General features: G+C 44.6%; 1 protein-coding gene across 9 annotated transcripts in view; it reads right to left on the bottom strand.

Moving 5' to 3' along the window:
* PLD5 (phospholipase D family member 5) overlaps positions 1 to 16485 on the bottom strand; it is a 718242-nt gene that overhangs the window by 238250 nt on the left and 463507 nt on the right. For all 9 annotated transcript variants that reach the window (XM_029593995.1, XM_029593996.1, XM_029593990.1 and 6 more), the window contains one exon: positions 14135 to 14249. In XM_029593995.1, the coding sequence (XP_029449855.1) occupies positions 14135 to 14249 (115 nt within the window). The remainder of the gene's footprint in view (positions 1 to 14134; positions 14250 to 16485) is intronic.

Raw genomic sequence — 16485 nt, 5'->3', positions numbered from 1 at the left:
TATAGTGAATATACTAATACATTTAAAAGACCCTAACTGTATGCATTACTACTCCCATAGCAGCCTAAAACGTAACTAGGAACTGAACAAATTTAAGATGAAGGCATCAGTCCAGCAGCAAGAGGGGGGACTCCCAGTTTTTTGCATTGAGTGTCACATGTATGATTTTTTACCCGCTGGTGAGAAACTGTACATGTACATCCGAAACAAAGAGCCCCTGTCACTCAGAGAACAAGTCTGATTTCTGGAGGAGCTTAGGCAGACAGAGAGGTATACAGATGAGACCTTCAGGGACATAGTAGCCAAGTCCCAACTCCATTCTGGCAGCCCTGGTGCTGCCTTGGAGGAGGACGTCTTATGATCAGAGAGCATCAACCTGGTACAGCAGGAAATTATCCTTTAGCAAGGACCTGCTCTTCAGGTGGTGCATTGTTCTCTCGCACCGAGGATGTGTCTCCCAGAGCTATTGCCCAGGAGGGAAGGTTAGGTTAGCCATCATAGTTGGTGATTCGATTATTAGGAATGTGGACAGCTAGGTGGCTGGTGGGCATGAGGATCGCCTGGTAACATGCTTACCTGGTGAGAAGGTGGCGGACCTCACACATCACCTAGATAGGAGTTTAGACACAGCTGGGGAGGAGCCGGCTGTTGTGGTACATGCAGGCACCAACAACATAGGAAAATGTGGGAGGGATGCTCTGGAAGCCAAAATTAGGCTCTTAGGTAGAAAGCTGAAATCCAGAACCTCCAGGGTAGCATTCTCTGAAATGCTCCCTGTTCCACGTGCAGGTCCCCAGAGGTGGCAGAGCTTTGGAGTGTCAATGCATGGATAAGATGATGGTGCAAGGAAGAGGGATTCAGTTTTGTAAGGAACTGGGGAACCTTTTGGGGAAGGGGGAGTCTTTTCCAAAGGGATGGGCTTTACCTTAACCAGGCTGGAAACAGGCTGCTGGCACTAACCTTTAAAAAGGAGATAGAGCAGCTTTTAAACTAGAACAGAGGGAAAAGCCGACAGTCGCTCAGCAGTGCATGGTTCGGAGGAAGGTATCTTCAAAGGATACTAATGAAGCATTAGAATTCAGACATCCCAACAATGAGGTTCCAATAAGAAGAAAAGCGGGTGATCGAGCTAAGAGGTCCTATGATGCTCACCATTCTAAAGCGCCTGTGTTTCAACCTGGTGACAAAGTCTGGCTATCCATTAAGCATCTGAGACTAAAGTTAACCTCCACTCGATTTGCTCCTCGCCACGTTGGACCATTTCCAATTCTTCGACGTCTTGGCAATATTACATACAGTCTGAAGCTACCGCCTGGATTGAAAATCCACAACGCATTCCACATTTCACTTCTGAAACCACTCATTCTCAGTGAGTTCTCATCCAAGTCTCCTGAACCATCTATCAATGCAGAAGAAGATGCAATCTGTGGTTGAGTGTCCAGAGTTTAGCCTGACACCGTGCTCACTCACGGGACTGCCCCCGTGGGCGTGGTCAGCTGCCACTGTCCAAAGATCCACCCAAACACCAATAACCATAACATGTATTAAGTCCTGAAGGTATTCATTCTCTTGGTGCTTGGACTCCAACCCCAGAGCTGTCTTCACTACCAGTTGCAGAGTGTGTGCAAAACATTGGATGTTCTGAAAGCCCCCTTCACATATTGCCTTTACCATGTTTGCACCATTGTCTGTGACAAAGAACCCTGTCTGAAGATTCCTGTCTAGCTGGTGAAGCTGCGAGCCCGCCAGCATCTGTCTGATGCATGCTAGAATATTGGCTGAGGTATGGGCGTTGTCTGTCAGGTGGGTGTGCAGTAAAGCCCACCTCCACCCTGATACTTGTTCACTAATAGAGCTGCTGCCTATCCCTGCCTCAGCCAGGTCCCACCAGTGTGCTGTCAGGGAGAGGTAAGAGTTTGCAGCATTCAGTGCGGTCCAGATATTGCAGGTGAAATGAACACTCCCCTCTGCCTTAGCTAGCAGCGCTTGGATGCGACTGCAACACTGGTTGTACAGGCTGGGGATGACCTTTCTGCTAAATGTGGTTCTGGAGGGGACTTTGTAATGTGGAACTAAGACCTTCAGCAAATGCTTGAAACCCACATTCTCCACTATCTGCAAGGGCTGGTCATCAAGAGCAATCATTTCCGCAATGCTCCTGGTTACAACTTTTGAGGCTGCCTGCCTCCTTCCCTGGGGTAGTGTTACTGAACACCACCCCATTTCCTCCATGGTGGGTTGTCGCTTCTGACACATGGCAGGGGGCTGCTGGCCTGCCACCTGACTGCTAGAAGGGGCTGAGGGCGTGGGGTGACTCTGCTCCTTTTCAACCACTTTACGCTGCCTGGAAAAAGGGGTCCCCTGACTGGTACTGCCACCATCCCCAGATGGCAGTACTGTTGGGTATTGCTTCTGATTATGATGCATCATGCCAAAATTAGTTAGATGTCCCATTTGCTTGTCTCTGCTAATAGCCCTGGCACAGTAATTACACTGAGCAAAACACGGGTCCTCCATCACTTTAAAGTGGCTCCAGATTGCAGATTTCTTTCATGATCCCTTCTCTATAGCCTTCGGGATGGATGCTGGCACTGGAGCTGAAGTAGTGGGTGCACCCTGAGAAGCAATGCCAGGGGCATCAGTCACACTCTGTGCCTGCACTGACTGCTCTTCCTCCTCCTCATCAGTTTCATCGCTCCCCTGCAGCACTGAAGTGGAGGCTAAGACAGAACTAACTAATCCTCCTAAACCTTCTTCAGCTATTACTTCTTACATTTCTGATGATGAGAATCCCACACAAGATGATTCTTCATCGAAATCAGAAGCAAACAGTGCCTGTGCTACATTTTCAATGCTAAGTCACATCTTTTGTCACACTGCTGCTTTTGGGTCTCGCCCTTGTGTCTTGCATGAATCAGCCTCCCCTTCCCTCACCTCCAAAACTACAGGGTTATAAACAAGTGGTGGCGATGCATTATCTTTAATTTTCAGTTTTTTTCCAGATGGAACTGCCTGCCCCTCCAGAGATTTTAGATTGGAACAGCTCCCTTTTTAACTTTAATGGGGGACTGGCACTGCCTTTTGAAGTGCCTCCTCTGCCACTGCTTCCTCTGCCAGTCTCAATCATTCGACCACGTCTACCTTTCCCTGACATCATGGATTTAATGTCACTGCCTACTAGGGATTTCAATTAAAATAATTATTTCCAAAAGAGGCCTACTGGGGATTTGGCTTCAGGGAGCACCGCTGTCCCAAAATATGTGAGTCTGCAAAACTGCCCACAGGCCCTCGAGGCAGTGCCTGGATGTACACTACAACTGGGACCGCTCTATGTGTTGTAACTACAAAAGAGGCCTACTGGGGATTTGGCTTCAGAGAGTACTGCTGTCCCAATATATGTGAGTCTGCAAAACTGCCCACAGGCCCATGAGGCAGTGCCTGGATGTACACTACAACCGGGACCACTGTATGTGCACACATCAAACTTGTAACTATGAAAGAGGCCTACTGGGGATTTGGCTTCAGAGAGCACCGCTGTCCCAATATATGTGAGTCTTCAAAACTGCCCACTGACGCCCAGTACACTGCCTTGTTGGCTTAAAAGAACACTGCTGTACCAATATATGTGAGTCTGCAAAACTGCCCACAGACACCCCATGCACTGCCTTGTTGGCTTAAAAGAGCACAGAGAGACAGTCTGAGTTCAATTAAAAAAAACTGCAGTTAAAAAAAAAGCCTGGCTTGCACAGAGGCAAAAACGAAGAAATATCTTTTTCAATGGAAAATTCTATCAAACTAGCTAGAAATTGAATATATCTCCCACCCACAAAACCCAAATCCTGCTTGCAACCTACCCCAGGGGGGTAAACTAAGCAGCAAAATGCCACTGCTAGCAGCTTGTCTCAGTGGGAAAGACAGTCTGAGTTCAAGAAAAAAAAAAGTGCAGTTAAAAAAAAGCCTGGCTGACACAGCAGAACAAATGAAGAAATATTGAAGAAATGGGGAAATACCTAGAGGAAAAACTAAAAGACTGGGAGAACGAGAGAGATGTGGATCAGCAGTGGACCAATCTAAAAGGAGCAATTACCAAGGCAACTACTCTATATGTTAGAAGTGTAAAGAAAAGCAAAAGAAAAATGAAACCTATCTGGTTCTCAAAGGAGGTGGCTGACAAAATTAAGGCTAAAAGAACAGCATTCAAGAAATATAAAAGATCCCAAAGGGAGGAGCACAAAGAACAATATTTGATTCAACTGAGGGAGACAAAGAAATTAATCAAGTCGGATAAAAGTTAAGCGGAAGAGAGGATTGCCAAGGAGATAAAGAATCATAACAAAACATTTTTCAGATACATCAATGAAAAGAGAAAAGTTCAAAGCGGTATAGTGAAATTGAAAGGTGGAAATGATCAATGCGTGGAGAAAGAAGAAGAAATGGCAGATATATTAAACGAATACTTCAGTTCTGTGTTCTCTAAAGAAGACCCTGGAGAAGGACCATCTCTACACAACAAGAAACTGGAAGGAAGTGGAACAGATGAAAACCCTTTTACAGTAGAAAATGTATGGGAAGAGCTAAAGAATCTGAAAGTGGACAAAGCCATGGGACCTGATGGGATTCATCCAAGGATACTGAGGGAGCTCAGAGATGTGCTGGTGGGTCCGATGTGTGACCTGTTCAATAGATCCCTAGAAACGGGAGTGGTGCCGAGTGATTGGAGAAGAGCGGTGGTGGTCCCGCTTCACAAGAGTGGGAACAGAGAGGAGGCTGGTAACTACAGACCGGTTAGCCTCACTTCGGTGGTGGGAAAAGTAATGGAGTCACTGTTGAAAGTGAGAATAGTGAACTATCTACAGTCCGGAGAATTACTGGACCTGAGGCAGCATGGATTCACCAGGGGAAGATCCTGTCAGACAAATCTGATTGACTTTTTTGACAGGGTAACCAAGGAATTGGATCGAGAAAGAGCGCTCGATGTCATCTACTTAGATTTCAGCAAAGCTTTTGATACGGTTCCGCATAGGAGACTGGTGAATAAAACGAGAAGCTTAGGAGTGAGTGCCGAATTGGTGACCTGGATTGCAAACTGGTTGACGGACAGAAGACAATGTGTGATGGTAAATGGAACTTTTTCTGAAGAGAGAGCGGTTTTAAGTGGTGTACCGCAAGGATCGGTGTTGGGACCGGTCCTGTTCAATATCTTTGTGAGCAACATTGCGGACGGGATAGAAGGTAAGATTTGTCTTTTTGCAGACAACACTAAGATCTGCAACAGAGTGGACACGCCGCAAGGAGTGGAGAGAATGAGACGGGATTTAAGGAAACTGGAAGAGTGGTCGAAGATATGGCAGCTGAGATTCAATGCCAAGAAGTGCAAAGTCATGCATATGGGGAGTGGAAATCCGAATGAACTGTATTCGATGGGGGGGGGGAAAGGCTGATGTGCACGGAGCAGGAGAGAGACCTTGGGGTTATAGTGTCTAATGATATGAAGTCTGCGAAACAATGCAACAAGGCGATAGCAAAAGCCCGAAGAATGCTGGGCTGCATAGAGAGAGGAATATCGAGTAAGAAAATGGAAGTGATTATCCCCTTATACAGGTCCTTGGTGAGGCCTCACCTGGAGTACTGTGTTCAGTTCTGGAGACCGCATCTACAAAGAGACAGAGACAAGACTGAAGTGGTACAGAGAAGGGTGACCAGAAAGGTGGAGGGTCTTCATCGGATGTCATACGAGGAGAGATTGAAGAACCTAAATATGTACACCCTGGAGGAAAGGAGGAGCAGGGGTGATATGATTCAGACTTTCAGATACTTGAAAAACTTTAATGATCCAAAGACAACGACAAACCTTTTCCGTCGGAAAAAAATCAGCAGAACCAGAGGTCACGAGCTGAGGATACAAGGAGGAATACTAAGAACCAATGTCAGGAAGTATTTCTTCACGGAGAGAGTGGTGGATGCCTGGAATGCCCTTCCGGAGGAAGTGGTGAAGTCCAAAACTGTGAAGCACTTCAAAGGGGCATGGGATAAACACTGTGGATCCATCAGGTCTAGAGGACGCGTATAAAGAGCAGGCAGCAAAACACTGTACGGAGCGGCAGTAGCCACAGAGGCATTCACGGAGCGGGATGCCAGTGGCCAGTGGTTGGTGTCCCACCTTCACGGAGCGGAAGGAGCAGATGCCAGTGGCTAGTGGTTGGTGTTCCACCTTCACGGAGCGGAAGGATGGAGGGCTGCCATCTCCCAATTAAAAAAAGAAAAAAAACAAACAAAAAAAAAAACAGGGATGGGTTCATGGGCTATAGGTATTACCAATTATTAGGCTTATTCAATTACCAATTATTAGGCTTTTCAATATTTGATGATAGTTAATGTGACTTTCAGGCATACTTCACTTTCAATGCATATCCAGCATAGCTCCCTGCTTCAACGGCAGGGGCGAAGAAAAACTAATACTTCATGCATATCCAGCATTGCTCTCTGCTTCAAAGGCAGTGAGCTATGCTGCCGCTTACCCAACTAATCAAACTTAATATTTCACTTGGAAGCAGCTCCATCACTGCTCTCTACATTAATAGTGGGGGTGAAAGGGAAATAGAACCTAAGGTTACTAAGAGCCAAGAGAAACAGATAAGTATGAGAAAAAAGAAGTGTGAAGCTTGCTGGGCAGACTGGATGGACCGATTGGTTTTCTTCTGCTGTCATTTCTATGTTTCTATGTTTCTATCTTTTTCAATGGAAAATTCTATCAAAGTAGCTAGCAATTGAATATAGATTTGAGACAATCAGACTTGCTCTGAGTAAATCCACCTCCCCGGACCATCCCCGCAAAGAGAGAGCATGGCATGCCGCGTGCTTAAGGTATAAATAATATAGCATCATCAGGAACAGCGTCACAGAGCACTGAGTGAGAACGGTGATTGGTTGCATTAGGAAAATGCTTAGCTCTGATAGGTTGCATTCTTGTCTCCTTGCCAACCTGTTTGACCCACTCTATGACAGGGCTGTGAGGTCACTTATGACTCACAGGAAAGGGCTGGTTTTTGCTATGGATACTCCCACGTGGCCTTTTCCTATTTCAAACGGCCACTAAGAAATCACTGCAAACCAAAAGAATGAAACTAATATGATATGTTTTATTCATGGGGGATCGCCATGCATTTCGCAAACCCACGAATACAACTAATAGGGACTTATGTGTTGCAGATTGCACATTCGCTGAAAATGAATGCACATCCCTAAAGCCGGGGCCCTGTATGCTTGTACAGCCATACAACAGAATGGCACTGGTCAGCCCTGAGACTAGCATCATTTTCATGTCACAATGGTTTCAGTCTCAAAGCTAGCTGGTGCCATTTTTAAAGGGACATTTAAGTAATAGGAGGTGAATGAGTACCCTCCTTTGTTGCTAATAGAACCCCCATGGCAGGGGTAGGTGGGAGCCAGGGTAGTCCCTAGCCTTTTTCAAAGGAGATGAAGGAGGATTGGAGGGGATCATGCCCTAGCAAAATATGTTTTGGAAGGAAATCAGAGGGTCCCAGAGAGGTCCTGGGCCCTGTGCCTTGGCAGATTTTTTGGGGGCTGGGGGAGATTATGGGCCTGGCAGACATTTTGGGAGGACCGTCAGAGAGGTCCAAGGAAGCACTAGGGAAGCCTTGGGTTGGCTTCAGGGAAGCCCCAGGGAGACCTTGGGTCGATCCTGGGGAGGAGACAGGGAAGCTTTTGGTTGGACCTAGGGAGGCCCTGGGGAAGCTTTGGGTCAGCGACAGAGGGGGGGGGGTTTCCACCTTTTTTTTTTTTTACATAACAAATCAAAAGGAAAACAACTTTTTGTTGTTTTTTCTTTTGTTCCATTCCAGTCAAACAATATGTAAGAAACCTCAGTATAACTACTGATATACATTTATTCATGAAGAAAATATCCAGTCTGGTTGAAAATTCCTTTAACACATTACATCTTCTCAGACACCTAAAACCACTGCTTGCCCCTCCAATTTTCACTCTGTACTACAGACTTTGATTTTGACCATTCTTGACTACTGTAATGCCCTTTACATTGGCCTTTCAACAGCACTATCTGCTCTGTGCAGATAATTCAAACTCTGCTGCGCATCTACTGACTGATACAAGGATGCGCAACCACATCATCTTGGTTCTTGTATCCTTGCACTGGCTTCCACTAAGCATCAGAATTCAAGATTCTCACATTAATTGGTAAAGTACTTCATAATGATTCAGTTCTATGGTTCAGTGATTTATGTTACGCATTTACGTACTGGTTCGTACACTCAGATCTGCTAACAAAAGCTTTTTGGAGATCCCATCTCCTAGGGCCTTTCACCTGGAGTTAACTAGGGAGAGGGCACTCTCAATTGCTGGTCCAAAATTGTGGAACTCTTTCTGACTCTCTTCATTCTATCACATGCACTAAATCATTCAGGAAGGTGCTAAAGATGTTATCTCTTTGCACAGGCATTCTGTGAATTAGAATCACACTGAACTGGCCCACTGTAACCTGGAATCCCACTGAGCTGGGAGACCATGATTTGTTGCCAAACAGCATGGCTGAATATGTCCTAACTAATTAGGAGCTTTGACTTGTATTGTCATTTGATGTGAGTTTTTATTTGATCTTTTATACGTTTGAGAATCTGTAATCCACCCCAAACAGTTTGGTATTTGTGCGGGAAACAAATCCTTTAAAATAAATAAATAACATTTGAAAACAAAATGAAACAAAATAGGGAAGGTCATTGATGTTTCAAACTAATGCACATTCTTATATAACAAAGCAAAACTTAGAGGAAAACCTATGCCTCAGGAGGAGGAGGAGAGCAAAAGAGAGAGTGATACAGAGTTTGATTCGGAGGCAGAGGTAGAAATCATGTAGAGGCAAACACCAGCTGCTGCTGTCACTCAACGAAGTAGATTCATTCAACAACAATTTCAAGTATAAAAGCAAAAATGCATTTACATATGTAAGAGAACATAGAGACAGGGAAGTGAATAGTGAAGGACATTAACAAAGTGCCAAAAGATGAATATTTATTTTATTTATTTAAAAAAATGTATTACCCGCGCACATCCACGGTTCAAAGCAAGGTACAATAAAACTGTTGTGAACCTGCCTGCGACACGTGTGGGCAGGTCCCCTACCTCTCCCAGCTGTTCTCTGCTTTAAGTGGCAGGGCCGAGCCATTGCCGGGAGCCCTTCTTCACCAGCTGAGGCTGCCGCTTCTGCTTCGTCTTCACGGCTGGAGCCGCTGCCGGGTTCTTTAGACAGCAGGGAAGCCATCCCTGCCAATGCCTGCTGTCTTCCTTCATCTCTGAGGCAGGGAGCCGCTCCTCCTTGGGCCCTCCACATGGGAGGGATGCCTCCAGCGTCTCTCTCTCTCTTCCTGGCTCTCTTTAGGTGCGGGCGCGCACCTCAACCCAAGATTAAAAGGGCTAGCGGTGGGAAAAGCCCCGTGGCCCTCATCGATGATGTCATCCACTACTTCCTGCTTCAGCCCTATAAAAGGGCCCTCCCTGCCTTCAGTTAGGGCCTTCGGATCGGGTTTGCACATCGCTGTGATCTTCTTCAGTTCCAAGTCTTCCATGGTCTTCTGTGCCTTGATAGATCTTCATTCCATGTTCTTTGTGTTCCTGATCTTCATCTCCTTGATGTTCCTGGTCTTGTCCCTCATCGGAGCTCCCTCGTCACCTGTCTTCTGTTCCTGATGTTCCGTGTCCAGATGCCCTGATGTTCTAAGTCCTGAGGTGCCATGTTCCTTGTTCCTGATGTCCGCTGTCCGGTCTTGACTTCTTCCATCTGATCCTCATCTCTGCATCCAGTTCCCAGGTTCCTTGATGTCCACCTTCCTGGCGTGCCATTATTGTGGTCTGTGACCAGCCCTTGGGCAGGCTGTGTAGGGTGCCTCATGGTACAAGGCCATCTTCTCCTCCGCAGTGCAAGCCTCTGGAAGACTTCTGCTTGAGTCCTAAGTCTTGAATCCCGAGTTATCTGAGAATCCTGTATCTTGAATCCTGTTCCGGTCTTCGGTGCCTCTTGCATTTGTGTCCGTCCATGCCTAAGACTCTGTCAGAACCTGCTCCGTCCAGCATGGTCTGTGACCAGCCACAGGCGGCTGTGTAGGGCGCGTCCCGGTGCAGGCCTCTCCGGTATCTTCGCTATGTTCCAGTCTCAGCCTCCATTACCTCGTCTGGAGTCTGCTTCGAATTCAGCGTGGTCCGCGACCAGCCCCACGGGTGGACTGTGTAGGGCGCGCTGCGAGGCAGTGCTCACCCAGTACTTCACCTGTGTCCTGAATCCCTATTTGAACTTCCAAATGATCCATATACCTTGAATCCTTGTCCAAGTCTTTGGAGTATCCTTGAATTCCTGCTTGAGTCTTCGTCCAAGTATCCACGTCTTCACCTGAGTCTTCGTCCAAGTATCCAAGTCCTCGCCTGAGTCTTTGTCCAAGTGTCCATGTCTTCGCCTGAACCTTCGTCTGCTCCTGGCCTCCGTCCAGCCTGCCACTTCTTGCCCTTACCCAGCGGCAGGTCTGAAAGGGCTTGGAACGGTAGGAGGACTGTTCAAAGACCACCATTGCGTTGATGGTCTTTCTGAAGTGTGCAGGTCCGGTGGAGGGTCAGTATCTTCAGTCATTGTTGTCTTCGCTCCAGCCTTGTGCCTGCTCTGGCCCTGCTTGTACCAGCTCACCTCCCGTGGTGTGTCTTGGGGCTCCTCACTGAGTCGTGCTGTTGCTCAAGGGCTCACATTCCTCTCCAGATGGACCGTGCTTCCAAGCTCCTAACCGGGCCTGAGGGTGCACTCCATAAGAAAAACAAGCATAAAAGCAATAGTAAAACATAAAAAGACAAAAAGACACAAGTCTTCCAACAAATATCGCAGACAGGAAGCATAACCAAAATATTATGCAATCACCTAACTTAAAAGTTCTTAACAAAAAGAACATATTCTGAAATTCACAGACTACTGAATTTACATACCCATCTACCAAGGAGAGTGCTGACTTCTGGAGGATCTAGTAAATCTCACCCAGATGTTGGAGAATTACCTAGATGCTCCTCACTCTGGGAGAGAGAGAGAGAGAGAGAGAGAGAGAGAGAGAGAGAGAGAGAGAGAGAGACTAGTCATAATGCCCCCCAACAATAGATAGGTATTTATATCTCTATGGGAGGCCCACCTAGTAACTCGAGGTGAGGTTTAGGTATTAGTGTAGGGGTTAGGGGCCACTTTGACATTCAAAGTTAGACGTACGAAGCTCTCTTGTGAAGATTTGATGACCCTCGGAGTGAGGAAACTCACTCACAGATGAGATTTGTGCAATGTTCTCTCAATCTAGCTTGATGTTGGGGGGGGCATTATGGCTAGGTGTTCTCTCTCTCTCATAGTAAACATGGTTTCCCCCCCCCCCCCCACCCCCAGTGGTTGTATGTAGGAAATACTGCACTTATCTCAAAGTGTGAAAAAGTTATCACAATTTGCAGTAACTTAGCTCTTTGCATAGGTATGAGCGCAAATTGCAATAAACTGCCTATTACCATAAAACACATCCCTTTTTCTCTCGTATGTGGTATTTAGTGCATTTTGATAAATCCAGGCCTCGGTTAGCTGGATAACTCAACTGCTCCCCGAAACACCCTAAAAATGCCTCTTTTTTATCCATCTAAATTACAGCTGGATAATTACTTATTCGGCTATAATTTAGTCAGATAAGTGGTTGAATATGCCACATTTGCCATTTAGATGGATATCTTTTGGCTTTTGAATATGGATAGGAGTCCAAGCAATTATTTCATCATCCTCACAGTGGGATTATTGAGGCAAAGAAGGAGAGGAGTAGAAGTAGTTCCAGATGGTCAGCTTTTGGTCTACGTAGAATGTAGCACCACGATTTTAATGATTGATAAGAGCTGCCAAACCATACCAAATATGCATGCCCCCCTCTCTCTAATTCAGAAACAATTCAAATTAAGTCACTAATTCCTTGTTCAAACATCCAAAAAATTACAGATGAGGAGAAAAAAGCAATAGTATTAGTTTGTTAATCTGCAGTACTTTTGACCAGTTGAGTTCAATTTATTTCTACAACTTCCAGAATTCAGAACGCTCTCTCTTCCAGAATGACAATACATCACTGGAATACATAAAGTATTGTGATGACATGCCTGAAGTAGCAATATTCTCAATCTTGTGTTACAAAGCCAAGAATCCTCCATACTGTACTCCTGGATTTCACTGTTAATTTCACCTGACTTAGTCTCATAGCAAGAACCCAGACATTAAGAGGTTAGATTTTTAAAGGTGCACACGCGCGCTTCCTGGCATGGATGCGCCATTTTTATAACATGCGCGCACCGGCTCCAATTAAGGAGCAGACTGGGAGGGAACTTCCTTACCCCACTACCTAACCTCCCTTCCCCTTCCCCTCTCCTCTCCTCCCCTCTCCTCCCCCTAAACCCTTTTTCCTACCTTTTCTTTCTTTTTTTTTTGCTTACTGCTCCGTTGGAGCAGAAGCAACTTGCATGTATCAGCCGACTGCAGGTGCACGCTTCCGGCGCAGCGACAAATGGCCACTGTACTGGCTGCCTCCAGTCCCGCCCCTCCCCGCCCCCATACTGCCCCTTTCCTTGGGCCTGGCACTTCTGCTTGTAACACCTATTTGTTTACACACGTGGCCCATTTAAAATTCACCTGCAAATGAATAGATCCCAACCCACTAATCCTTATTGATTAATAGCAGTTAATGGATGTCTGCTCTAGGAACTTATCCAAACCTTTCTTAAACCCAGTTACACTAACTGCCATAACCACATCCTCTGGCAATGAACTCCAGAGCTTACTTATGCGTTGAGTGAAAAAGAATTTTCTCCAATTTGTTTTAAATGAGCTACTTGCTAACTTCATGGAGTGCCCCCTAGTCTTTATATTATCTGGAAGAGTAAATAATCAATTCACATTTACCCGTTCAAGACCTTTCATGATTTTGTAGACCTCTATCATATCCCTCCACAGCTGTCTCTTCTCCAAGCTGAACAGTCCTAACCTCTTTAGCCTTTCCTCACAGGGGAGCCGTTCCATCCCCTTTATCATTTTGGTCACCTTGGATCCTGGTGATATACCCTCCCCCCATTCGGAGAATCTATAGTGGGGTTTATGGAGACTTGAAAGGGCTTAGCTCTGTGTCTGAATGTGACCCTCACCTTACTAGTCATCCCTAGAAGAGGGGCTACATTTAGATTTATTATCTGCCCATCCTTATAGTGCCAGGTGAAGCAAATGATAGTTCAATTGTCGGGTATACATGCCACCAAGATGGATCCTCTTACCTCAGGCATTCTACAAACTTCTTAGCATAATTTATGAGGTAGAAAACTAAAAACTCCCTATGAAAATCACGGTAAAGAGAGTCAATATATTATTTTACATTGCAGAAAATATGCCAAGCAAGATGCGATTAAGACTTTTCTGCTTAATAACAGTCCTTGGTGCATAGTAGTGTTAGCCGTACTATCAGTGCCACTAACCTGGCACTTTAAAATTCCTCTGTGCAAGAGAACATGTTGCTTAAACCAGTCCCTGTCAACTGATAACTGTAATTGCTAAGTCCATAAAGCAAAGCTGCTTGTCTTTCACATGCTTCTAATCATTACAGCTAAGGATTACTAAGCACGCTGCCACACACTGTGACCCCTGCCTTCTAGAGTTATATGAAGCGGAGCTGTTAAACGCAAACTCTGTGGCAAGTAATCTTAAAGGCTTTTAAAAGTACACAAAGTTCCTCTTACATTGGTGCTCTTGGGTTCAGATAACGTCCTCTTGATCAGCATGCTCTCCAAACAAAAAAATATTTCCATAAGAAGAAATGTGTTGGCACTTTGAAAAGATAATCTTGTACCAGGAATGCTCTTGCAAGTGAATTTGGCTGCACAGTACTAATATAAAATTTGCTGCTCTCTTTTAGGCAGAATGTCATTTCATTTGTATATGTCAAAAAGCAGCTAAAAATTGTATCAGGGAATGCTACTGCACACAATACAGATCGAATGTCGGTATATAAAAATAATAAATAAATAAATACAACACTCGAACACAGAATGATGACAAAGAGCTTGGTCTTACCATTTTTTTTCATGTCTTGCAATACCTCTGAGGTGTTCAGTTGTACATCACTCATTAATTTTATCTCAATATTTCGAGACTTCAGTTCTTTCAACTTTTCACAAAGATACTTGCCCTGGTAAAGATGTCAAAGGAAAATAAGAAAACACCATAAAAAGGAAAATAAGAAAATAATATAAAAAGGTAAAACTATTTAAAATAAAATGACTGAAAGTAAATTCATTTTTGTACAGTGGGAGGCAGTCTCAGGTAGGGACAATGGGGCTTCACCTGGCGATGCAATGGTAACAATCACAGTTACTTCCAGCGTATTTTTTTTATTGTCAGACTTATTTCCAATAATTTCAGCATCTAAGAAGCCTGAAATAGCAGAACCATATTAATACTCTGCTTTGTTCATGCATATCATGAAATATTCAATGAGGGTTCAAATCATTCCAAACCATTTGGACTGCTGGAGACATTTGTGTTCTGCCAAAAATGCATGAGACATAAAAGGAGGAATTAATTAATATTAATTAATATTCAAAAAGAATATAGCTGGTTAAAAGGAGTAGTAAGACTTAAAAAAAATTAAAAAAAAAAATCACAGGCGTACTGACCCTAACGTCCCTTGCCCGAGATCCAATGGTTGGCCCTGCTGGGCGGAGCCTGCATCACCTCCCTCCCCCCCAAAAACTCCCCTTCCTGTTGTTAAACTACATGCTGCGGCAAGTCCTGCTCTCACCCCTTCCCTCCTCCCCCTCCCCTGCTTCTGTGACCTGTAAAATGATAAAAACTAAATGTATACTTTCCAGGGGCTCCACCACCTCCCCTCCCCCCCCCCCCCCCCCAGCTAAACCTTCCTGTTACCTTATTATCCTTTATTTTTCTGCTTAGGCTTCTGGTGTGGCTCTGTAAGCGCTTTGTTAGAAGCCTACCACGATTCGGGCAGAAAAATAAAGGGTAATAAGGTAACGGGAGAGTGGGAGGGTATGGCTTTGGGGGGGGGGGTCCTGGAAATTATAAATATTTTTTATCATTTTACAGGGCATGGAAGCAGGGGGGGGGGGGGGGGGGGGCGCGCGGAGCATTGGATTTCGCGTGGGGAACGTTAGGTACAGTAGGCCTGCAATCTTAACCAGCTAAATATAGCCGGATAACTTTATAACTGGTTATATTCAAAATCTGCCCAGTCAAATTGAATGTTATCCATCTACAGTTTGCTGGAAAACTTTAATCAGGACCAGTTATCCAGCTAACTTTAGCTGGATAACTTATCTGCTCAACGTCTTGCTGACTATGCCTCCCTATAATATTCTGCTGTTAAGTTTCACAGAGAATAATTTTCAAAAAAAATGCATGTGGGGGCATATAAGAGCATATGGCCGCAAGCGGATCTATGCAAATATTTTATAACCTGTGTATAATATACATGCATTTTATCAGGCATATTCAGAGCAGTGTGGCCGTTTATAAAATATGCATAGCTCTATCCCACAAAATTGAACACATGCAATGCATTGAATCCACATATAGCAATACATTGAATGTGTGTACTTTTCCTGTCTATTTAAAACATATAAGCACATAAAATTTATGCAGCAAAATAAAGTAAGACTTATTCAGACAAGTCTTGATTTACATATATAAGTTGGCCAATTTTAAAATATTTCAGCGTAAATGAAATTAACCACTATACCAATTAGTCCACCATTTCTTTCTGGGTTTTTTTTCAGCCTGAACTCCCCCCAGTTCACTCAGACCTCCTACCCAATCAGTACCACACAATAAACATGTGTCTTTTAAAATGGTAGCTTGCATGTGTAGGGAAGGGGAAGGGGGAGACCCCTTATAAGAGTTGCATAGTAGTCAACTATTTATACTCGAGGTGAGGTTTTGGGGCCAGTTTTACATGCACAGTGAGACGTACAAATAGCACAGTACACATCAGTGAAGATTTGACATGATTTTGAGAGAAGAAAGTCACACAAAGATGAGATTTCTACAGTGTTCTCTCACCTAGCTTGATAGTACCCTGGTAGAGAGTCCATCACGCTAGGGTGAGAGAACATTGTAGAAATCTCATCTTTGTGTGACTTTTCTCTCTCAAAATCATGTCAAATCTTCTCTGATGTGTACTGTGCTATTTGTACGTCTCATTGTGCATGTAAAACTGGCCCCAAAACCCAAGACCACCACCAAAACCTCACCTTCAGTTACTAGATGACCCTCCTATAGTGGTATATATATATATATATATATATATATATATATATAACAATTATGTGTGCCACCTCAGAGGCTCTCTCTCTCACTCCACTCCACTCTCCCCTCTCCCTGCACAAAACAGAACTCACAATAAATATCAC

Source organism: Rhinatrema bivittatum, chromosome 3 (genome assembly GCF_901001135.1).
Source record: "Rhinatrema bivittatum chromosome 3, aRhiBiv1.1, whole genome shotgun sequence".
NCBI lineage: Eukaryota > Metazoa > Chordata > Amphibia > Gymnophiona > Rhinatrematidae > Rhinatrema > Rhinatrema bivittatum.
Note: the sequence above shows the minus strand (reverse complement) of the source record. Positions and strands in the feature narration are given on the sequence as shown.